The 25,338-nt window shown below is 34.0% G+C and overlaps 1 protein-coding gene across 1 annotated transcript in view; it reads right to left on the bottom strand.

Annotated features, from left to right (window-relative positions):
- Nucleotides 1–24,355, bottom strand: part of LOC129948953 (uncharacterized) — an 83,978-nt gene extending 59,623 nt beyond the window's left edge. The window contains exon 1 of the mRNA XM_056060108.1: nucleotides 22,054–24,355. Within this exon, the coding sequence (XP_055916083.1) occupies nucleotides 22,054–23,322 (1,269 nt within the window). The 5' untranslated portion in view covers nucleotides 23,323–24,355. The remainder of the gene's footprint in view (nucleotides 1–22,053) is intronic.
- Nucleotides 24,356–25,338: the final 983 nt, after the last annotated feature.

The raw sequence follows: 25,338 nt of genomic DNA, 5'->3' as shown, positions 1-25,338 counted from the left end.
CGCCGCCCATTTCAGATTCATACAATTGAACCTGACTTGAGCAGATGTTCTTAACAACGAAACTTCGTTCCCTTTATTCTATAAAATTCTTTGCTATATATTGTATGCTCCCCACACCCTATTTCCTGTAAAACGCAGGCGAGTACATCAACTACGACGACGACGTCCGACGAGTCTATATTTTATTATTTCAAACTCCCATCATCCACATTGATGTGTTGTTGATTAATTGCCAAGTATAAATTAGAATTTATGAATACTTCAGCACTTTCCTACTGTTGAAGTTCCGTTCCGTTTTGGTTGTTGTTCAGAAAAAAGCGGTCAGCTTCAGTAGCTTTAGTTTCTGATCAAAGCGGTGGATCCCAGAAAACAATGGCGCCTGAGATGAGCAAACTTACTCACATCACAACACATAACCAAAACATGATCGCAATATAATAAAATCTTCAGCTTCTGCCTTCTGGCCATTTGCCTATGCTTTGGAGAAACTAATAAATTTTATTTTCATTTCCAATATTAATGAGCTGTTATTAGTTTTATGCAAATTTCTTTCTTTCTTCATACTTGAATATGCATATTATGTTAAAAACCTAGCTGCCTATAAATTGAGTTTGAGCGCAGTTTTATGATCTTGATCAGCTTCAGTTGCTCCATCAACAATTTCAGCATCAACCATTACCAACCATCCATCAGCATCGAACTGAATCTAGATTGGAGGCAAGCTTAATTGAATAATCAAGAAAAACTCACTTTACTTTACTTTACTAAGTGATTGTTCCGTGTAACTATGTTATTAAAGAATTATTAAAGAGAGAGAAAAAAAAGAACAAAGGTCTTGAGATTCTTAGACTGTATGAACGAGTAGAAGTAATTGCAAGCCACTTGTCGTGCTTTCTGAATTAGCACAAGCCGCTTACTTTTTTTTATTTTTGTTTAAACAAATACAACAAAAAATAAAATTTTGTTGTGACCTTCGATTAAATGAAACGAAAAGTGTTAGACTGGTCCACCTCGACGAAGACTTGTTGTTAAAGAGTGGGACTTGTTGATTATAAGTTCCATATATAACTACATATACATTTTAGGGTGCTTATTAATTTGTGTTTGAAATTTTAACAAACAGAATTTTATAAGTTTTGAATATTAACGGTTTATTGAAAATGGAAACACTTTCTATTTATTTGGTGATAAAGGGTGTTTTTTTAGCATTATGAAAAGTCAGTCATGGTTGCTGTCAAGGATTTGACAATTGAGAATGGGCAGGTTCAGACGACATAAGTACCTGTTTGTTAAGCTTATAGAAAAATTTACTTCAAAGATAGTCAAGTCAATTTATCTCAAAATAACAGTTGATTATGATTTTAATTCAACTGAAAGCTGAACTTTACTGTAATATTATTTATTTATTTTACTGCACAACTTCATTTACAGCCTTATTACGGTTGTCAAAGATCAATTAATTGACAATTGAAATTAATTGATAAATTGGTATTATGAACGCGAGTTGATCATTTTTTGATCCATTGTGAACAAAGATCAAAAATCTATTGTGAATAGTGCGCCATACCAATGTTAAAATCGTTCCCAACACTCAACTGGTAGCTTTCTTGCGCAAGGAATCTAAAGACAGCTGCAAATTTTAGTATGTTTGGGATGGATTGCTGTCTTTTCGTTGGTTTTAACTTGTCGTTGATATCTAAAAATACATTAAGGAAGGCTTCTTTCGAAAGTCTAAAGTTTTGAATGAATCTAAAAGTGAGCCAAATTAGATTTTGTAATGTAACTAGATAAGATCTTTTATCTACATACATATGTTCAGCCAAATCCATCGGATTTGAAGCATCGCGTAGTTTTCTTCGAATCTTTGCTTGCTCCAAAGTATTTTCTTCTTCAATTTTATTTTCACCGAAAAATAGTTCAATAGTAGACATGCTTTTGGCTTTCGCGATTCGTAAAATATTTTATCAACAAGGAATTTGTGATTGACTGAAAATTTTGATAATTAACAAATATTTGTACTGTAATACCAAGACTGTCAATTTGAATCATTCACAATAGATCTAATTTCTGAAGAGCGTTCACAGTTTATCAAAAATTTCGATTGCTGACAACGATAATACCAATTCATCAATTTCATTGAAAAATGTCAACTAGCGTATTGATAATTGACAACCGTAAAACGGCTGTTAATGTTTTCTGTAAAAGGGTTCCTTGTCAATTTGGAAAAGAAATAAATTATATTTCTTAAAACTACAACATAAAATCGTTATGGACTTGTAGCTTGCCTAAGGAGTTTTTTGTAGATCATATAATGTATTCTTGTAATTTCTGTACGATGAACTTAAAGTAGAATAGAAGTAAAGTTCTAAATTTGAAATGTATGACTATTGAAAAACTTACTAGTTGCATTGGTCAAATTTTACGTTCAAAAATTGCATTTGACTGCAAATGAAGTTCCTTCCTACCTGCTTAATGTCAAACTGTGATGAAATTTCTGTTAACTAAGGTTTAGCAATTCAACATGAATCGAGTTACTTTAGAACAATACTTCGAAAATGTGGAAATTTTCTTTAAACAAAACAAATTTGTTCGCGAAGTTCAAAGATCATTACGTATCTTTCAGCGTGTTTAGTGATGAAGCCCATTTTTGATTAAATGGATGCTTAAATAAGAAAAAATGACGGGTACTAACAAGCTATTAAGAAACCAACATTTGACGCAATAAATTGGATTGTTTGGTGTGGTTTACACGCTACTGGCGGCACCATCGGTACTTTGCTGAATGATTTTTTATCAAAAAATAACTATCGGCAACGTTTGGTTCCGACAAGACTGTGAAATTTTTCATATATCACGCTTAATCATTAAATTTTTTGAAAAATCAATTTAATGGCAACCTTATTTCCAGAAACAATCTTCTGTTACCCATTCTCTTCTTTGAGCGACCTTACGAGCGAATGTTTGGAATTGCGATTTGTTTAAAGGCGTGTTCCATGTTGTTTCCGTTTCTGATTGTACGAAACAATTGTGTTTCTCTGTTAGAGCCTGATTACACGGTCACTTTTTTGATTGTTTCCTTTTTCGCTTTTTTGACTCACTTGTCTCACTGCGCAGTTTTAAAATGATTGATAACAAATGCATTTTTCTACAGTATTTGCTATCAAATCCAATTTATTTTTCAAATTTCAGTAAGTTGTATACAAATTAAAAATAAGTCAATATACTGAACGAACCCAATAATAGAAAAAAACAAGAAATAATTCAATGTGCTGAACGAACCCAATGGCTTGTTTAGAAAAGTAGAAAATTATTCAACAATGGCGACAGCGATCACTGCAGCAACAGCTTCTCATTGGACGCTGTGTACTATTTTCGTATGTTTCAACTTTGACAGCGCGACAAGCAACCGCTAAAGGACTCCATTCTGCTGGGGCTTTAACGATACGTACGTAACAGCGCGTCGACAGTTTTGTTCACACTACGGTTTACAATGGATAAGTTAAGGGGCCAAGTTTGAATTTAATTCGTTTGTAGTTGCAGAGGTTCCGCGCAACTGCATCGGCTATGAACACTCCACGGCCAGGGCCCAGTTCACCATCAAGGACTACCAAAAACATTGAAGTGGTTGAAGAGAGCATTCGTGAAAATCCATGACTTTCGATACAGAAAAGGGCAGCCTCACTGGGACTTCCAAGAGCGATTATTCATGTTATTTAAAAAAAGATTTAAAGTTACATCCATTCAAAATTTAAATCTTTCAAGAATTCAAAGAAATTGATTTTGGTTCACGCAAACTTTTTTACAAGACGATGTTGTAGCCTTTTCGTGATATGAATCCCATTTTTTGGAGCGCCAAGGCTCATTGTCATTTAAACGGACACGTTAATAAACAAAACTGCTACTGGGCTCCTATGAGCAAGTGCTCCATTGCATTGCCCTAGGGAACTATATGGTGCGCCTTATTAGAGCATGGGATTATTGGACCATTTTTTTCGAGAATGCCCGAGGCCAGGAGACAAATGTCAAAAGTGACAATTACCGACGCATAATAACGTATTTCTTTTTGCTGAACATACAGCTCATCTATCGTTTTCATCGCACACGTGGTTCCAACAAGATGATGCGACCACACAGACGGCTAGATATTCGATTAATTTGCTTCGGGAAGCTTTCCTCAAAAACTAATCATTCGCTTTGGAGACATCAAGTGTCCCTCGAGGTCCCCCGACTTAACCCCAATGGATTTCTTTGGATTTGGCTACCTCAAGAAGATAATCTACACCAACAATCCTCGAACTTTAGTGAACGTCTGGAAATCAGCGCATTTGAATCCAGATTACTGCATGGTGCGGCTTGTTGCACGAGGCTCCGTTTTGAATAGTGTGTGCAATTTGGCGACAGAAGACATTTAGATGACATAATATTCAAAAATTGAAGTCCTCATTATTAGTTTGTCTTTAAATATTTCAAATAGAAAAATATATCAAAAAGATTGTATCAAAAAATTAAAAGTTTATCTTCAAAAACTTAAATGCCATTGAATGTCACGATGAAAATGTCACGAAAAACAACTTTCCTACCTAGATTTAAAGGGCTCATGGTGCTTGCAGTTTGCATATATGTAAGCTCAATAATTGGTGTTTTGAACGGGCAACTTGGTTTTCAAGAAGAAATAAAATGCATATAATTTAATATTATGGGTCTATTGTAAAGATACACGTTTGACATATGTTTTATATGGGGCCACTTTGAAGCCATATGTTAGCAATAACGGACTGAATATTCTCTTCCAAGGATTTAATCGTGTCGGGCTCATCTTCCTTGACAATCGATTTCACATGACTCCACGAAAATAATCCAACGGAGTGACATGATCTTGGACACAGGCCCACGGCGACGGCGGAGTTTACTAAATGTGTTCTAAAATAAATTTCTTCGTCGCGTGAATCTTTCCATTATTTTACACACATTGTTTAGGAGTAAGTCTATTCATTGGTTGCGTTCAATCTCAGACAGATAGGGTATCCAAAAACCTTTTTGTAAGTGTTTTACGTGTAAATAACATTTGATCAAAAACAGTTGACAAGTCAAAAAAGTAATCCAAAGGTATCCAAGAATTTCTGGGGTATGAAGGTATCAAACAGAACAGCTGATTCAACACATGGTTGAATTTCATGGAACTTAGAAATTGATTTCAGCTTTTTGTATTTGTTGGTAAACAAAAAGATACAAAATGTTAGTTGATGTTGTATTTGAGGATGTTCTGTACATAATAGACGATGAAGAAGCTATTTGCCTCTGAATTTTAGAAGGTCATTATTATCTAGCAACTTCTGCTCATTCGGAAATGAGATCAAAATTCTTCGAAACCATATCTAGGTATTGTCACTTCTTAATAGTCCTCGTTACTGTTAGGATAGTTTTCTGTTAAACCTAAATTGTTTAAACCAGGAGATTTCGTAAGTAAATTATTACTCGTATAGAATTCCAATTGAGCTAAGAGGAAATTTAACATTATTATTATTATTATTATTTATTGAACTATACATAATAACAAATAAATGTTAAACACTCTGGTGAAGATTTAAAAATTTTAAAATTTTGAGAATATTTTATATGTTTTGTTCGGAAGGAACCAAAAGGAGATTTATTAGATTACAGTTAAAAAGTTTATTACAAATTTCATTGATTTTCGGGCAGTCTGTAGTTAAATGGTTGATGGTCAGCTGGATATTGAGTTGGAAGAGGTGGCAAATGGGTGAGGGATCTTTGTTGAGTAGGTGACTGTGGGTGAGCTGGGTGTGTCCAATCCTCAATCTGGTGAAGCATTCGTTCATGATTGCAGGCGTAGAGGTGGGGTAGATAACTGGGCTGCAATTTTGTTTGATGGAAGAATAGTGGTGATAATAACGAGACCAATCTATTATTTTTTGATTATATAAAATGGAGCAAGTCAATTTTATAATATCGTTTTTGGAAGGTTGGTATATTGATATTGCTAAGTTTCTGTTCCTAGCGGTTATTTTGGCTTCACTGTCTCCGTGCTCATTGCCTTTTACACCGATGTGACCTGGCACCCAAAAAATCTTTATCGCTATTCCAAGTTTGATGACGTTGTCTCTGATTTTTCCGATGTAGGATGATCGATTGTTGACGTTTTCGATGGCGGCTAAAGTTGAAAGACTGTCCGTGCATATCACTGTTTTTTTTCTTCGATTTGCGGGCGAATTGCGTGGCTTTTAAATCCGCTAAGGCTTCGGCTGAGAATACAGAGAAAAATGGTGGTAGCTTTTGTGAAGAGATTAGATTGTTGTTTGAGTCAACAATTGCGAAAGAGGTACCTTCCTCACACTTTGAGCCATCGGTAAAGAGGATATTCCAGTTATTTCTGATGAAAGGATTCATTAATTCATGAAAATGCTGCAGATATACCTCTTTCGGAGTTGAATCTTTTTTAAATCGAGCGAGTGCAGTGTTGATGGATTCCTTCAGGCATAGCCAAGGAGGGTCACACTCGACATCTTTTTTTTAATTTTTGGTTCAATGCCGATTTTTCTCGCATACATTAAAGTTATGTAGAGGGCTGATGGTTTTTTTGGTGTCTTTAAGCGTTTAAGGATTTTCGTTGAGTCCAAAAGAATTGGAGAGTCATAGGATTCAAGTATTTTTCCTACAAGTCTTGATGTAAGGACTTCTTTTCTTTTGTGTAAGTGTTTGCTTTTGTTCAAAGAAATTTGAGCGCCGGATTGAACGCACCAAGAGTTTATTCGAGGAAGGATATCATTGAAGGAATTTTCTGTACGAGAGTTTTCTTTAAACTTTGAAAGAATGTAGAGTTCGTCAGCGTACAGGGTGTGATCAATGTTCTTGGATTGCAAAATTATATCACTTATATCGTTGTAGGCTATAATAAAGATAACCACAGATAGAGGCGATCCCTGAGGTATACCCTTATTCAGGTTGTAGATGTCTGAAAAGGTGTTGTTTACTCTAACTCTAAACTTACGATTCGTTAAGAAGGATTTTACAAAATTGAATATCTTTGGCCCAATTTTCCATTTTTCTAGTTTATTCAACACAACATGGATGCGGTAGAAGGCTAAGAGGAAATTTAACAATTTAGGTTATCTCTTATTTATTAAATTTTTACGCACCTATCAATTCATCAATGTTTGACGAATCAATTGAATTATCCATTAAATGTTTTATCTTACAACAATTTTGACTTAGAAGCTTAAATGTTTCTCTGCCTTTTTCGAACAGCTGATACTCGTTCAACAAGGTATCTAAAAATCCACCTATTCAAGATACCCTATCGAATATGAGATTGAACGCAGCCATTTTGAAATAGCAAACTAAACTGAGCATAAATGAAGTGACAGCTGTCAAAAAGACCAAATACGAAAAAAGTTTTGCAAGAATGAAAACCACACGTTTCAAAAAACACCCTATAGATATACCATTTAATGTTCTCAAATTCATAAAAAAAACTGATATAAATACAGGGCCTAATAAATCCCTTTTATCAACTATTCTTGTTGGCGAGTGATTATACAGAAATAGAGGCTGGAGGCCATACAATTTATTGTGTGACGAACCTGCGAAACACTTTTTTATGACAAGAGCCAATCTTTGAAGGACAGAGCCTGTTAAAAACAAAACTCATCATCAAGCTGAGTTTTACAATCTCTTATAGATTAATACTTATATAATAAATATAATAATAAAATAATAGTACTATAATAATAAGCATGACATATCTTAAAAAATTATCTCTTGAACAGAGTTGAAATATATCAATGGAGTGTAAAATACTATTTGTCACTCTGATGCAACGAGATATGGTTTCATTCCTACTGTAATTGCTTCTAAGAAGTTCATCACGTAGGTAGAAAACCGTACAGAGACTTCTGCAAGGCAAATACAAATTAATACATTCAAGGAAATAAGAATAATTTATGTGGTTACTTAATATATCTTTTACCATCATTACTGAAAAATATCTCCTTCTTAACTCAAGCGTTTGCTTGAGCTGACACCTTACAGGATATGGAGGTCTATCAATACTCCAATTAAGCATATTAAAAGCATATGTAGTGAAGGATTTCTGCACTCTTTCTATTCTTAAGGAATGAGTGTTATAGTACGGTTTCCAAACAACACTACAATACTCAAGATTTGATCTGACAAAGGCTGAGTAAAGGAATTTGAGCGCGTAAGGATCAGTGAATTCTTTGTGTTCTTATAAGCTTTATTAACAACAAAATCAATGTTTAAATTAAAAGAAAGTTTATCATCTAATATGATTCCTAAGTCTTTTTTTTGAGTAACTTTTTCCAAAACAATGTCATTAATTGAGTAATCAAACAAAATGTATGATTTTCTCCTAAAACACGTAAAATTTTGACACTTAGAGACATTCAGAAAGAGTAAATTTTTATTACACCCCAATGCCAATTCATTTAGATCCTCTTGCAATAATAAACAATCATCAACAGATTTAATGGTTTTAAAAATTTAGACATCATCAGCATACAATAAATAATAATTAGAAAATTTTAAAGTATCAGGAATATCATTTATAAAAAGTATAACAAACAAGGGTCCAATATAACTCCCCTGTGGAACACCTGATGTTATTTTGATAGCTTTAGATTTGAATTTATCTATTTTGACGAATTGGGTCCGGTTGCTCAAAGAAAAGCTTATCTATTTTAATAAGTGAGAATGGAATCCCAGCAAAGAAAGCTTATGAACAAGAATTTCATGATTTACCCTATCAAAGGCTTTAGCAAAATCTGTGAAAACTATGTTTGTATGAAAACCTTTATCAAAACCTTTAACTACGGAATTACATAAAACAGCGAGATTAAAAGTTGTTGATCTGCCTGACACGAAACCGTGCTGAAATTCAGAAATTACATTTTTAGTAAAAAAATAAAGTTTATCACAAACAATCTTTTCAAATATTTTGGGAATTACAGATAGCTTACAAATTGGTCTATAGTTACATACTTTTTGTCTCGATCCTGCTTTGAAAATTGGAGTGATGAAAAACGTTTTCCATTCGTCTATGAATTGACCAGTTCGAAGGGAAATATTATTTTTTAATGATCTTAGAAGAAATACCATCCATTCCAGCACTTTTATTTTAATTAATACCTCTTAAGGCTTCAGATACTTCCATTATGCTTAAATTGATGCTACCGGCACCGACAACATTAGGTGGTGAAAACTGTGTAAGTAAACGGTGATTTTTTAAGAGCTTGAGAACTTTAAAAAAAAAAAACGCATAAAATTTGCAAAATCTCATCGATTCTTTATTTGAAACGTTAGATTGGTCCATGACATTTACTTTTTGAAGATAATTTCATTTAAATGTTGACCGCGTTTGCGTCTTAGGTGGTCCATTCGGAAAGGCGTCAAATCGCATGATCTTGGTGGCCAACTTACCGGTCCATTCCTTGAGATGAATTGTTCTCCCAAAATTTCCCTCAAAATGGCCATAGAATCGCGAGCTGTGTGGCATGTAGCGCCATCTTGTTGAAACCACATGTCAACCAAGTTCAGTTCTTCCATTTTTGGCAACAAAAAGTTTGTTAGCATTTAACGATAGCGATCGCCATTCACCGTAACGTTGCGTCCAACAGCATCTTTGAAAAAATACGGTCCAATGATTCCACCAGCGTACAAACCACACCAAACAGTGCATTTTTCGGGATGCATGGGCAGTTCTTGAACGGCTTCTGGCTGCTCTTCACTCCAAATGCGGCAATTTTGATTATTTACGTAGCCATTCAACCAGAAATGAGCCTCATCGCTGAACAAAATTTGACGATAAAAAAGCGGATTTTCTGCCAACTTTTCTAGGGCCCATTCACTGAAAATTCGACGTTGTGGCAGATCGTTCGGCTTCAGTTCTTGCACGAGCTGTATTTTATACGGTTTTACACCAAGATCTTTGCGTAAAATCTTCCATGTGGTCGAATAACACAAACCCAATTGCTGCGAACGGCGACGAATCGACATTTCACGGTCTTCAGCAACACTCTCAGAAACAGACGCAATATTCTCTTCTGTACGCACTGTACGCATTCGTGTGGTTGGTTTAATGTCCAATAAAGTAAACTGAGTGCGAAACTTGGTCACAATCGCATTAATTGTTTGCTCACTTGGTCGATTATGTAGACCATAAATCGGACGTAAAGCGCGAAACACATTTCGAACCGAACACTGATTTCGGTAATAAAATTCAATGATTTGCAAGCGTTGCTCGTTAATAAGTCTATTCATGATGAAATGTCAAAGCATACTGAGCATCTTTCTCTTTGACACCATATCTGAAATCCCGCGTGATCTGTCAAATACTAATGCATGAAAATTCTAACCTCAAAAAAATCACCCTTTACATTAGGTGATGCAGGAGAATATACCGACTCAAAATAATCAGCAAAAAGATTGCATATGGTTGACAAATCACTGGAAGTGCTGCAGCAAAACTCAATGGAATTTGGTAATCCAGTTGATTTTTTCTTTGTGTTAATAAATTTCCAAAAATGTTTACAGTCAATCTTGATTTGTGATTCAGCATTTAAGATAAAGTTATTATATAAAAACTTATTAAGCACATCAAACTCTTTTTGTAAGGTTAAATACTTATGAAGATTAACCAAAATAGTTCAATCCTTTTTATAATTCTTAAAGACTTTATTTTTTCTATTTTTAAGATTTGATAGCCTTTTGTTAAACCAAGGAGGGTTGTAGTTTTTTTTTAACAATTTTTCTTGGAATATAACTATCAGAGGCCTGTTTTAAAAAAGTCAAGCAAAAAAAAAGGACCTTTTTTTCTTCTAAGAACGATTCTGGGCCCAACTGTATAGGGTGCTTTTGAATTCACTTAACAATCTCTTAAAGTTTCTTATGTTGGTTTCTTTCTTTTTTAGTTTTTGTTTGTGTTTGAATAAATGAACTATGGAACTAAGCATAATAGAGCTTATTGCCTTAAATTTAAATAAAGATTATAAACCTCAAGCACGTTGTTGCACAGAAGAAAAAAAAAAAAGAAGTGCCTATAGTATGAGACTTTCTACTAAGCTTAACTTCAACTCTCACGCATGGACATGGAATACTTAATATACTTTTATATATGAAAATGTTGCGATATTTAATTTTGTATTTTGCATTTTTTTTCAGTTGTTTGCTTTAGTTAAGTTTCTTTAACCATAACCAACTTGAGGGGATAGGGAATATGAAAAGAACTAAAAATATACAAACTTATGTACCTACGTATTTTTCTCTCCCATGGGCTAAACAAAATTAAGGCTCCACTGATTTGTGGGGAAAACAAGTTCCCAGAGGGAACAGGTTGTTTGTTAGTTAGATTACATAAAATAAAACTGACCAAAATGATGTTGCTTTTTTGAAGACAGACGGTCCAGGGGAAATAACAGAATTGCGCGCGGCACCGCCACCGGTAGCGTCGACATACATGAATGACGTAATTTCCGTTGGGAATAAATTTAAAATTTATAACTAAACAAGCGGCATCTTTTTCATTTCTAGAAAGACGTGCTTAAGTATTTGTTTACTTCTGAGGGTTGCTTTAGAAAAAGCACGTAACTTACTTACTACAAAAGTTACTCAATGGAGGTGTCTTATGAATCATTCGTCAAGTGATAGGGGTTCGTCGGGTATTTTACAATTCATAGTGTATCGAATTTGCTAATTGTAATCGTAGTCTTTTGTTTTACTTTAAGTCAGGATGTAGATACTTATGTTGTAGGAATATGAGATGCAAAATCTATAGAATGAATTGTTTTTGGGGTAAATGGTTACTCTGCAACCTAAAGATCTGTTGTGTCCTAGAAACCAAAAAGTATTTAAAACAATTTTTAGGTTTGTAAAATTAAAATAATACGTAGCCAATATAAACAATAAATCAGGTTTTGCAAGTTTTAAATTGATTTGAATGGTCTTTGAATTATTTCCAGTAAAGCGGTTAGTTCAAGGCTTGAGTTGCGGTCAAAATAATAGCAGTAAAAAGAGGAATTATGATTGATAATAAAAATACTTAGCCATATTGTTTTTAATTTATAAATTTTATTAAAAAAAAACAGTGAAGAAATCGCGTAAGGTGACTTTCGACACCAAAAATCGTCTAAGGAAAGATTTTTTGTAAAAACCTCTCCATTCTGGGGGTTAGTGTGATTTTGCCTTGCTTATTGGAAATTGAGGATGATATTACTATTAGTGTGGATGTATTGCACTACCGAGCTATGATTTATGATATTTTATGGCCGGGATTGGATGAAATTGATGTTAAGTAAAAAAATGTCCTGATCGTGTTATTTCTTAAAGAGGTGATCACAATTGGCCAACGAGATCTTGTCATTTAACGCCTTTAAATGTGTTTCCTTTGTAGCCATTTGAGGGATAAAGTCAATGCCAATGCGCCAAATAATCGAATCAATACCTAATAAACGGTGATTTTTTAAGAGCTTGAGAACTTTTTTTAAAAAAAACGCATAAAATTTGCAAATTCTCATCGATTCTTTATTTGAAAGGTTAGATTGGTCCATGACATTTACTTTTTGAAGATAATTTCATTTAAATGTTGACCGCGGCTGCGTCTTAGGTGGTCCATTCGGAAAGTCCAATTTTGGGTAACTTTTTCGAGCATTTCGGCCGGAATAGCCCGAATTTCTTCGGAAATGTTATCCAAAGCTGGAATAGTTGCTGGCTTATTTGTGTAGACTTTAGACTTGACGTAGCCCCACAAAAAATAGTCTAAAGGCGTCAAATCGCATGATCTTGGTGGCCAACTTACCGGTCCATTCCTTGAGATGAATTGTTCTCCGAATTTTTCCCTCAAAATGGCCATAGAATCGCGAGCTGTGTGGCATGTAGCGCCATCTTGTTGAAACCACATGTCAACCAAGTTCAGTTCTTCCATTTTTGGCAACAAAAAGTTTGTTAGCATTGAACGATAGCGATCGCCATTCACCGTAACGTTGCGTCCAACAGCATCTTTGAAAAAATACGGTCCAATGATTCCACCAGCGTACAAACCACACCAAACATTGCATTTTTCGGGATGCATGGGCAGTTCTTGAACGGCTTCTGGTTGCTCTTCACTCCAAATGCGGCAATTTTGCTTATTTACGTAGCCATTCAACCAGAAATGAGCCTCATCGCTGAACAAAATTTGTCGATAAAAAAGCGGATTTTCTGCCAACTTTTCTAGGGCCCATTCAATGAAAATTCGACGTTGTGGCAGATCGTTCGGCTTCAGTTCTTGCACGAGCTGTATTTTATACGGTTTTACACCAAGATCTTTGCGTAAAATCTTCCATGTGGTCGAATAACACAAACCCAATTGCTGCGAACGGCGACGAATCGACATTTCACGGTCTTCAGCAACACTCTCAGAAACAGACGCAATATTCTCTTCTGTACGCACTGTAGGCATTCGTGTGGTTGGTTTAATGTCCAATAAAGTAAACTGAGTCGAAACTTGGTCACAATCGCATTAATTGTTTGCTCACTTGGTCGATTATGTAGACCATAAATCGGACGTAAAGCGCGAAACACATTTCGAACCGAACACTGATTTTGGTAATAAAATTCAATGATTTGCAAGCGTTGCTCGTTAGTAAGTCTATTCATGATGAATTGTCAAAGCATACTGAGCATCTTTCTCTTTGACACCATGTCTGAAATCCCGCGTGATCTGTCAAATACTAATGCATGAAAATCATAACCTCAAAAAAATCACCCTTTATATGGAATTAGTGAAGTTATTGAGGACAAATGTGAGAATAGATCTTTGAACGTTGCATGGAAAGGCTATGGTTCTGCAACCGATAATAGTTGTCAATTTGTCTTTTTTACAAAAAAAAGAAACATCAATTTATTTCTTTTTAAAAAATATATCGTTTGTTTTTCCTCAAAAATCTAATGAAACCTCTTATTGGAAATCATTATGCAATATTTCTCTTTCTTTCGAGTTTTCCATTTAATCGAATATTTTTCTTACCTAAAAAGCTTACGGCTGTCGGTAGAAAGAGGGAAAAGTTCTTACCAATGTTACGAAAAAATCTATATTTTTTTTGATTTTTTTTAATTAAAAATTATTAAAAATAATCAAAAATCCAACATGGTCCGGTGGCCCCATTTATCCAATTTTATTGGATCAAAGCCACTCTTATTTTTTACCATAGCGTTTATATTGTTTGGGTTATTGAGTCTTGGAAAAACCCATCTACTCTGGATTTTCTTTTCCGAAAAACGCAGATTATATTTATTTTGGGAACAATTTATTTGGCATAAGAAGTTACTCCAAATAAAATGCAACTCTATTTCAAAAAATTGGTGGATCTCGTGCATATTTATAGGACAACTATATTTTCTTGTTTTCAATATTTCATAAGACTTTTTTTCATTCTTAAATGGGAATTTCAACATGGTTTTTTTTAATCTACAATTAATTAGAAATATGTTTTTCTTATAAGAAAGTGGATTTTAAATATTTGGTCTTCTTCTCTTGTTCTTCTGTTGATTCCACTGTTGCACTTGAATTTAATAGTTGTTATCCACTGTTATTTATTTGGGGGGTTTTCAATTTAAGATCATTTGAAATATTTTTTGTAGACTTTATTTGCAGCTTCTTTGGAGTAACGAGCATATACGAGTATTATGACAAAAATTTGAAGTAATTATACTTAAGTCAAATATTCAGTCAGCTAAAAATATAGGTTCTTTCATTTCGGAATCTCAAGTTCTTAGATGTGGTATTTGACATCTGTCAAACTGAAGGGTTATAAGGCGTTTTTTCTTTTTAATCTCAAACTGTCAAAAAAGATCTGTGCTCCTTTTTTGCTTAGAGATATCAGAGCTCTCGCTTTGTGTTTTTTGTTTCTAATCAGAGAGCCAGTTTGGAGCGCTTTCTATAAGCTCTGGATAAAATGACCAAGCTAATGGAGTAAAAAGCTGAGCGTAGCAGACTTCACGTTTGTTTGGAAAATTCTTAAGCTATTGACAGTTCATTACTCCAGTTCCAGTGTGTTTCATAAATAAGCTCTGATGAAACTTTACTCAGAATGTACTCGATATGCTCAGATTCTGCTCAGTAGTCAGTGGTCTAGGTTTAAAAAGAAAAACGCCTATAATATGAGATTAATTGCCCAATTTAATTAACAGATAACAAGATCTTTAAATTTTTGTTCATTCTTTTTGAATTGTGCGATCAGAATTTTATACAAATCAGTTCTCAGATTTCAAGCAAAAGTGATACATTTTATTTACAGTGAGTGTCTTAATATTCGGTTTTTATTTTTAAATATTTTTTTTTGTGTTTTTCTCGAAATAAAAGTTGAATTTAGGTTTATTATTTGGTTATTTTATAAATAAAGTATATTTTCCCTAAATATTTCATTAAAAAAATGGTACAATCACTTAACTGCATTAAGATATACGATAAACAACACAAAAAGGACACATGTAATCGCTTCATTAATATTTGTTTTTTTTTGTTTTCTTTGCTGAGTTTGACATTTGCCCCGATTAACAGTTTGTCTATTTAAGAGTACCGTTAAAATTAAGTGTTCAATAAACGTTTGCATACATTTTTTAAAAAAATTAGTGTAAGATCGTTTGATTTTATTTAAAAAGTTAGGAAAGGAAAAATTGGAAGCCTTGAAAAAAAAACCTTTTTATTTTTCACCATAATAAAGGTGAAACGTACACAAAAATTGATAATATTTTGGACATGAAGCGAGACACTGTCGGTGATATTTTTCGGAGGTATGAAAGAGAAGGGAGGATCGAAACAAAGAAGCAGATGGGTCAACCAAAAAAGTTAACAACGAAAGAAGAACGGCTTATAGTAAGAAAAATGAAAGCAAAATCTCGTTTAAGTGAACCAAAAATTGTGCAAGAAGTGTGAATGGAATGCAAAAATAAAATATCTGCATCAACGGTACGCCGAACCATAAAGACAAATGGCTACAATGGCCGTGTTGCCCGAAAAGAGCCATTATCAATATGCGCAACAGCAAATTCGGATCAAATTTGCGAGGGAACACAAAAATGCAACTCGGTGGGATGATGTAATATTTGCTGACGAGAGTAAGTACAACTTTTTTGGATCGGATGGAAGAGTTATGGTGTGGCGGAAGCCAAATGAAGAGCCTAAAAGCAGCAACACAAAGCCAATAGTGAAGCATGGAGGCGGGCACATCCTGGTTTGGGGGTGCATTTCGGCAAGAGGCATGGGAAATTTAGTATTCATCGACGGTATATTGAATGAGGAATACTAATTGAGGATCCTAAAAGAAAATTTAAGGCAAAGTGCTGGGAAAATGGGCATTTTAGGGAATTTCAAATTTTACCAGGAAAACGACCCGAAGCATAAGGCGCATGTTGTAATGAAATGGCTTCTGTATAACTGTCCAAAAGTAATCCAAACACCTCCACAATCTCCAGACCCAATCGAGAATCTGTGGGGTGAATTGGACCGTTGAGTTCGAGAAACCCTGTCTCTTCCATTAGTGCACTAAAGCAACGGCTTCAAGAAGAATGGAGCAAAATAGGCATTGAATACCTTCAAAAAATTATTAAAAAAATGCCCAAGCGACTGGACGGAGTTTTATCAAGGGTATCCAACAAAATATTAAAATCAATTGTATAAAAGATTGTTTAAAAAGTTTATATAAGTATGTAAAAGAAACGCATATTATTGAAGTTTTATTTTTTGAGTTGCCGTATTCTTCATTTATTTTATTTTGTTAATGTTGCTTACTTTAATTAAAAAATTTATATATATTGAAATTATTAAATATTTTAAAGAAAAACTGGTTGTTAACATTTTTAAAGTTATTTATGAATCTATTTTACACATTCCTACCATAGTAAGGGGCCGGTTATAGCTATCAGTAAAATCCAACAGTAACCTTTGAAACAGGAGGAATCTGAAATGTTTCACTGATGAGCGTTTATAGCAATCAGTAATGTTTTCTTTCGATAATAACATCGAGCTTCGCTCCTCAGACAATTTATTTAGGCATCAGTTCATGATAATCGATCCAGAAAATTTTTTGAATCGATATTTGACGGTGTTTGATTAAAAATGAAAATTATATACTGATCGATCGGAAATCACACACAAATTTTTTGAGGAAAAAAGTGTAATTGCGCAATAATTTCTTTAAAAATGTTTAATTTATCTTCCAATTTCACACAACTCCAATGACAGATTTCTGTCAGTAAAAATTTGTTGCTGGAATTCAATCAGGAATTTTTTTTCAATGACAGAAATTTTTAATGATATTTAGGTTATAAACGACCAAAAAATCCAATGTTTGTTTTGAATTATGAAAACCAATGATAGCTATAACCGGCCCCTAAAAATGTGGTTTTCTAATTCCCGGACGGAAATTAATTTTCCTGAGTAGCTGATACTTTTATGTTCAAAAGTGAAACGAATGGTTTCACTGATTTATCTTCCAATTTCACACAATTCCAATGACAGATTTCTGTCAGTAAAAATTTTTCGGCGGATGTCAAAAAGGAATTTTTCAATGAGCCTTACCAATAATAAATCGCTCAACATGCGTTTAGGTATCGTTGAGTTAAATTTTAACAGGGAGTTAATTTGCGTGTAAACTAATAACCAAAATAAACACGTCTTTTACTAATAAGCCTTCCTACTACATTCTCTGTCAAAAGGACAGCATTGAGTTGACATTTGTAAAAGTTGCAAACATAAACAAAACAAAAATATATGATTGAAATTAAATTTCGAAATGGATTCTGACGACCAATAATAGAAGGTATAAATATCTTGGAAAATATGGCCAAACCAAGGAGGCAAAATGTATATATAGACAAAATTAAACCATATTCAAAATATGACGATACAAAGTTTTATCGGCCCTACAGGTAAATATTTTTCAGCATAAACTCATAATATTAATTATATATTAAAACATATATTATTCTACTTACTTTTTTATAAAATATTGCCACGAACAATCAGCAGACAACAATCAACAAATTTCAACTCTTGTGACCTGAAAAGTATTTGTTGCGTGTGCTGTCGAAACGACAGTGCAAACCATGGAGTTTAATTTAACTGGTCATTTATAGTTGAATTTCCCAACAACAAATTTAACTGGGCTTAGCCCTTAACCTAACTACTAAAATGTTTATTGGTATGGCAAAATATTTAAAACCCAGTTAATTATTTAAGTGAGCTTTAACTTTGATTATTGATAAGGCCCAATGACAGAAATTTGTAAGGATATCTATAAATGACCTTTCAAAAAAATTCCAATGCTAGTTTTCAATGATAAAAACCAATGATAGCTATAACTGGCGCCTTACTGTTGCTTTCACTAGTAAATTTTTTAATGATGTGATTAGAACAGTAAAAAATTGGAACACAAACAATAAAACGAAATGGAAATTTTTTTGGTTTTTGGCAGTCAGCTGTTCAGTAAAATGAAATTTCATCACTAAAAAAATTAAAATGGATTTATAAATTAAATAAAACTTTAACTGTATTGTTTCTTTTTGAAAAAAATACTTGAATATAGGATTCATCTTTTTGCATCAATCTTTTACTAGAAATAAATCTGTAACATGATCGAAAACTAAAAACAAAAATTTTACTGATGGATTTAACTGATAGCTATAACCGGCCCCTACTCTAAAATCCATCTGCTATTCATTCTTTAGATTTTAAAGTCGGCATTGGAATATTTAAACAAAAAAAACGTTATGCCTTATACTATTTTTCTTACAATATATTAAAAAAGTTGTTAACGGATGCAATTAAGTGCTCATAACTTAGTTGATTCTTTGGTGTCATCATTTGTCTCCTCTTTGAAGGCATACACACCTATTTCGGATCATCTAAGCCAATTTATCTTCCATAGAATACGTCTTGATGTGTATGCTTGCACATATTTCTGTTATTCTATCCATAACTAGACGAATACTCTTTTTTTCTTGGAAAAAACTCACCGTTTGATAGACACATTAACCTTTCTCAAGAAAATCTTATTTTATGTATCTTCAGCTAAATCTTCAATAATTCTATCACAGATCCAGACAATTGTGTAGAGTGAACAATCATTAAAAAACATAAATTACTAAAAAGAAGTGTATGAAAAAAGTGATTAGGCGTTTTCGGAGAAATAAGATTTCAGAGATATTAATTACCTAACAAGATTTATTTTTGTTGTCAACAAAAAGCATATTCACTTTTTTACAAAATAGATTTCTTTTTCACACATTTTTATTTTGTTATAAGAAAAACAATAGTGGTACACTCTTGCGTATTCGCACTATTTTTTAAAATTTTGTATACGTTCTATTTTTTGGTTTTACAAATTTGGTCTGTTCTTTAATTTTAATTTATGTTTTATTTACAGTTGCTCAAAATGGAAAGCGGACAGTTTTTATTTTCCACTTAAAACCGTAAATAAATAATCTTAAACAAACTAAACAAAATATGGTTCATAAAATATAACAAACAAAAATGTTTGAAAAGAATTGAAAAGAATAGTTTCTTAAAATCTAAGTTTAAAAAAAACACCAGCATATTTTGAATCAAAAAAGAAATCGGACACTTCGCAAAAATAACAAAAAACAAAAAAAAAAATGAAGAAAATAACAATAAACTAATATTTTGTAGGCATACCGTTGCTCTTTTTTACTGAATTCAATCCTTTTGTCATTGATTGGACAAGTTTTTCATATAAAGAAGCTGGAATTTTATCCCATTCACATTTTAAGGCCAGTTCTAGGTCTGTTTTGCTTGAAATGGTGTAGTATGACATTTAAGTCTGGAGACCCAGGAAGAGTTTCAAGCACACTGCGACAGTTATAAAAGAGCCGTTGTCTTGGTAAAAACAATATTCATCTCTGATTCCCAATTTGTGTGCACTCTGGTTTAAATTGTCTTTCAAAATCTGAATATATTTGTATTGGTCCATAATTCCGTTTATAAATACAAGATTTCCTGGACCAGCAGCGGACATACAACCCTAAACCATAACTAAGCCTCCTCCATGTTTCACAGTTGGTCGAAGATTTCTTTCTCTGAGCTCTTCATTTGGCTTTGGCTCCATACATATGTTTGTCCACCAAATCGGAATAAATTAAATTTACTCTCGCCTGAGAATGAAACATATTTCCAAAATCTGTACCTTTCTCTTTATTCTCTTTTGCTAGCTAATAAACGACTTCCTCTGGGCAACTCTTTCATAGAAATTGCTTTTTCGTAAAACTATTCTTATGCTTTCCGATTTGACATCCTCATTTTAATATTGTTTTACCTCAGCAGTTAACTTTGGTGCACTTATTAAAGGAAACTTCTGCACTTGCTTAACAATCCAACGCTCATCGGCAACACTTAATCACTTTGGTCTTCGATTTTGAGGAATTTTAAACAGAATTTGCTTCTTTATACCTACCTTTTTATAATCCTCTACAGTAGAGGGACTTCTTTTTACGAACCGATTTTCCTTCTTCAAAATGTTTTATCACAAGTTTTCGCACTTCTATTGATGTGTAACCACGTTTTCTTTTCATCTTGACTTCCGTTTTAAAATTAAATACATTTTGGTTTCGCCTGACATTACAAAAAAGTAACGGCATACTAAAATTGTCATTTAGTTTCGTTTAAATAAAAAGAAAGTGCAGTGCTGCCAAGTGTCCGATTTCTCTCTTGAGCTCAAATCGATGTATGTACTTGGAATAAAAAAATTTAATTATTTTAGTTTTGAATGGAATCATCATCTTTTTTTTCATGCATTTGAAGTTGAAAAAATATCCATATGAACACTTTTGAGCATAATTTTAATGAAATATTTTAAAGAAACGACGAAAACATTAGGTGTCCGCTTTCTTTTTTGAGCAACTGTAGCTCAAATTTGGATTATAATTTGGAACTAGAATTCAAAGTATAGTTTTGTTTTTTTTAAATTTAAATAAATAAATATTCAAACATCCAGCAAGGCAAATATGAAGTAACAGCGGACACTATCTAACTTGCCTAGAACCTCAGGGGTGTGTCTCATAATATTAAATAAAAAACAGACTTATGGCAGCCTACTTAGCTAATTAAAGAAATCTAGCTTTTTCTTCAAAATATATAAATTAACAGGCATACTAAGATCTTTCAAAATGTTTGTAATGAAGTTGTTTACATTTTTAAAGGATTGTTTTTAAAATGTGCTTCAGATCTAAAAAATCAAAGAAATGGGTGGTACTTATCATCCTTAGTTTATTTTTATCAGATCCAATTTAATCTGTGATTATTTTACTAACAATTTGATAAGAAGAATTTATCAAGATATTTTTTTTTCCAGAAAACAAATAAGAACTTGAACAAATGAAAAGCAAATAGGTACTTGATCAGAGCTAAGAAACAATCTAGAACACTGAGTAATCATTTGAATAATAGGTACAAAGCCAACAACGACGATAACAATAATACTAAAAAAAGGCTATTTTAACCCAGTCAAATGACATTTAGTTTTTTTTTTTTTGTTCTTCCAAATGCCTCAGACCAAACTAACAAGATTAATAGTAAAAGGCGAACATTTTATATAAAGTAAAACAAAAATAAAATTAAGAAGCCTTACAAAGAGAAAAAAAGACCCCTTCCATCCAATCTCAACCCATTCACTGCAAAGTAGCTTCCAATAACAAGAACAAAAACAAAAACAACAAAACAATTTATATACGATGTAGACCAACAAAATAATCACATTTTACACTTCTTCTACGTGACCACATTATTCCCTTAAACATCTGAAAAGCTGTAAAATGTAAACTGACTGACTTCATTTCAAAGCCATACCATTTCAGAAAGTCAACAACAATCAATTAAATAAAACCCCCAAGACAACACAAAACAAGAAAACACCGACCAAGACTTAGCCTTTTTGCTATGCCTAGTTAACTTGCAAACAAAAAGAAAGAGAATGAGAAATAAAATCAATACCTACCAAGAACTCATGATGATGATGTCTTGAATCAACTTACCATATAATGCACATCGCTATCTCTGCCATTGCAATGATGTTCCGGGCATGCACACTGCCTGCCACCACTATGCACAGATTCATCACTCGTAGAGCTGTCTTCGGTTGTTGTCGATGAGACACCATCCACATCTCCATTGCTACATGGTTTGAGTAAACGTTCCTCGACTTCATCGATTTTCGTGCATCGATTACTATCCACCGAAGTATTAGTTGAATCTTTATCGACGACTTTCTTCTTTAAATGTGCAAATGGTTCCATGTAAATGGGCTCCTCTTGCTGGTGGTGCTGCACTAATGGCCATACGGAGTTGGAAAATCTTTTGATCACGTTCGAATTTGAGTTCGAGTTTGAATTATTTTGGGTCAGGGGTTTGCGTTCATCGGGCGTAACGGAATCGTAAATATTGGCAACACTCTTGTGGCATGATAAACAGTCTAAGAGATTCGACGAAGAGGTCCTCGTAGTATGGAGGACTAGTTCGGTTTTGGCCTTTTGTAAGAAATTATTCTGCTTTTTGCCAGGTATTAGCTGCTCCTGTTCCTCTTCTGCTTCGGCTTCTTTCAGTTTTTTCTTTAAAGCTAAATGCGACTCCAAAAGGGAGAGTCTCTCGTGAACTTGGCGCTCCTTGGGAGTGCTGGTAGTGGGTATACCACAACTGACAACGCGTGGTGGCTTTTGGGGCGGAGGACCACTGGGCAGTGGCCGCCGCAGAGCTGCTCGTATAGAATCAGATAGACCAGACTGTTGCAGTCGGTCGATATCACTGGCACATTTTCTTACCAAGAAACTTTCGAGGCGGGCGGGCTTCTCGGGCAGTTCCTTGGGTTCTAGGGAGTTCTGCTTGACAAAGACAGCCTTATTGTGTTTGTCACCAACTCGAAATGCCGGACTACGCTTAATGCTGCTCCTCTTGACCGGATCACTGGTGTGTCGAGTCAGTCGCACCTCGGAATCCAGCGAGGCGGACTTGACTTGTTTGAATTGTGTGGCCCGCGATAGCTGAGTGGGAATTCGAGTGGTGGTTGTGCAAGACTTTGGCACGACGGTGATGCATTTCAAGTTCTTTGGCTTCTCTGGTATATCCAGGGATGTGGATTTCCTTTGAAAGAGATTCTTATTATGACTATTTGATGATGAAGACGACGTCGTCGTCGACGATAACAATGGCGAAGTTGTTGTTGTTGTTGTCGAACCATTACCGCTCAGGTTTTCAAATTGTGACTTTATTGCGCTGACTCGGCCGCAAACAGGTGGTTGGCAGGACATTGTTTTTGCTTGTCAGTTGACTTCCAAACAGGATGCCACTCCAAGAAACACAACAAAGAGGAAGGAAACACCGAAAATCACTCAACCGCGACCGAATTGTCAGCATTTCAAGAGCTGAATCACTGGGGTAACCTAAGAGCTTCCTAAACACAGACTTGTTTTTTTTTTTATTTCACTACTTGTAGAACGCGATGGGGCGGGCGATGGATATATTTTTAGATTCCCACTTACGCACTGTTGAAACTTATAGATATTGTGATTATATAAAAACTTATCAAACTAAAAACACACACGTTTTATTTTATTTTTGTTTTGTTGGGAAAGAATTGCGCGACAAAGTACAGAGGAGTCGTCAGTCGATAGATAGAGGTTAATCCAAGCTATGTGTGCCTATAAGACACTATATTCCTTTTGAACTTGTTTTCCACTAGAAACTAGGTACTAAGACCAAACCAGAATCCGTATTAGAATATGAAACCGAACCGAACGCACCATTGCTCGACTTGCAAATGGAAATGGAAAAGTGGACAATGAGGTAAACGAATACGAGGGAGAGCTACAGGCTAAAGCTATGGCTACAAATAGAATATATATTAATTAATTGAATTGCTTTTGCCTTTGCCTTGCTGCCGTAGATATTGTGGTTGTTGTTGCTCTTCTTATTGTTGTTGCGGTCGTCGTCGTCGTCGCCGTAGCTGCCTTCGTCGTCGAGTCGTTGTCGCGTTGCTAAAGCCCCCGATCCGATAATTTCATTCAATCGCGTCAACCTCTGAACTTATTTTTGAAAGGAAAATAAACAAAAATTTCTTCTGCTAAAATATCAACAGTATGGCTTCTGGTTTATTTATTTTTGTTGTTTCTATTTCTACGAATAACGAATCAATCCGCGCTGTGTTCGTTCGTTCGATTTCGATTTTTGATCTTTCAAAAAACAAAAGAACAAAAGTAAATAAATAAATAAGAAAAATGTGTGGCCAAGTATGAGGAGCGAACGAAATAATGGAATAATGAAGAAAAGAAAACTGGGGAAACTCCATTCGAATGAGAAGTGGTGCTAGAATGTGGATTTTGCTTCTCCTTCTTCTTCTTTTGCGCAAGCAGAAGACAAAAACAAAAATTATTTGACAGATATGACAGTTGGTTGAGGGAAGAGAAACACTCGATTAATTTTTGTTGTTGTTGTGTTGCTTGTATGGAAAAATTGTTACAGCGAGGGAGTAGAATAAAGTGTTGCCGTGAGAAGATTTGAAGGGAGGTATTTTTTTGAGCAAAATGATTATTGGTAGCACTTGAAAAATTCAAATTCCAATGGATTATGATAAATTCCATCAGGCCTGTCATTTAATTGTTTAACATAATAGGTATTAGAGAAGCATGAATTTTTACCCTGTATAAATATTTAAATATTATTTATAGTAGTATTAGGCCATGAATTTTTTTTTTTAATCGAAGCCCCCAGTTGAATATTTAAATCAGAAAATTCAAAAATTTTTCTTTCGAATATAATTTTTGAACTAACAACAAAATTATGCCATATATTTTGACAGCGGCCATTCCCAAATGGGCAAGCGTGAGTTTAATAGGTGTAAACACCAAAACTTTACGCAAAAATAAAGTGGATATTTATGTCCGAAACACACAATTTTTGCGAAATATCATTTAGGCAAGGCGCGCACATGCAACTTTTAGTTTCAAAACTATTTGGTTTATAAACTGAGCACTAAAGACTTACTAAGAGTCCGCGCACATGCAGAAAGCATTCTGTCGCCCATTCGAGCAACTTTTTAGTTTGTGTTTTATCACAAACTAGACGATCATCTCAAACCAATTCCTTAGATTGTGTCACAAGGAATTATAGGTAACTGCAGGGACATTCAACTAAATAGTTGAATCATTTTCTGTAAATGCAAGAGAAAGCAAAATTTTGTTTATGTTTATTCTGTATTTGTTTATTTCGTTTTTTACTTTAGGAGTTTTTTATGTGCGCGATGTTTGGGCAACTAACGATCGAACTAT

The sequence above is a fragment of the Eupeodes corollae genome, chromosome 3 (genome assembly GCF_945859685.1).
Source record: "Eupeodes corollae chromosome 3, idEupCoro1.1, whole genome shotgun sequence".
Taxonomy (NCBI): Eukaryota; Metazoa; Arthropoda; class Insecta; order Diptera; family Syrphidae; genus Eupeodes; species Eupeodes corollae.
This window is presented reverse-complemented; position numbering and strand designations above follow the sequence as displayed.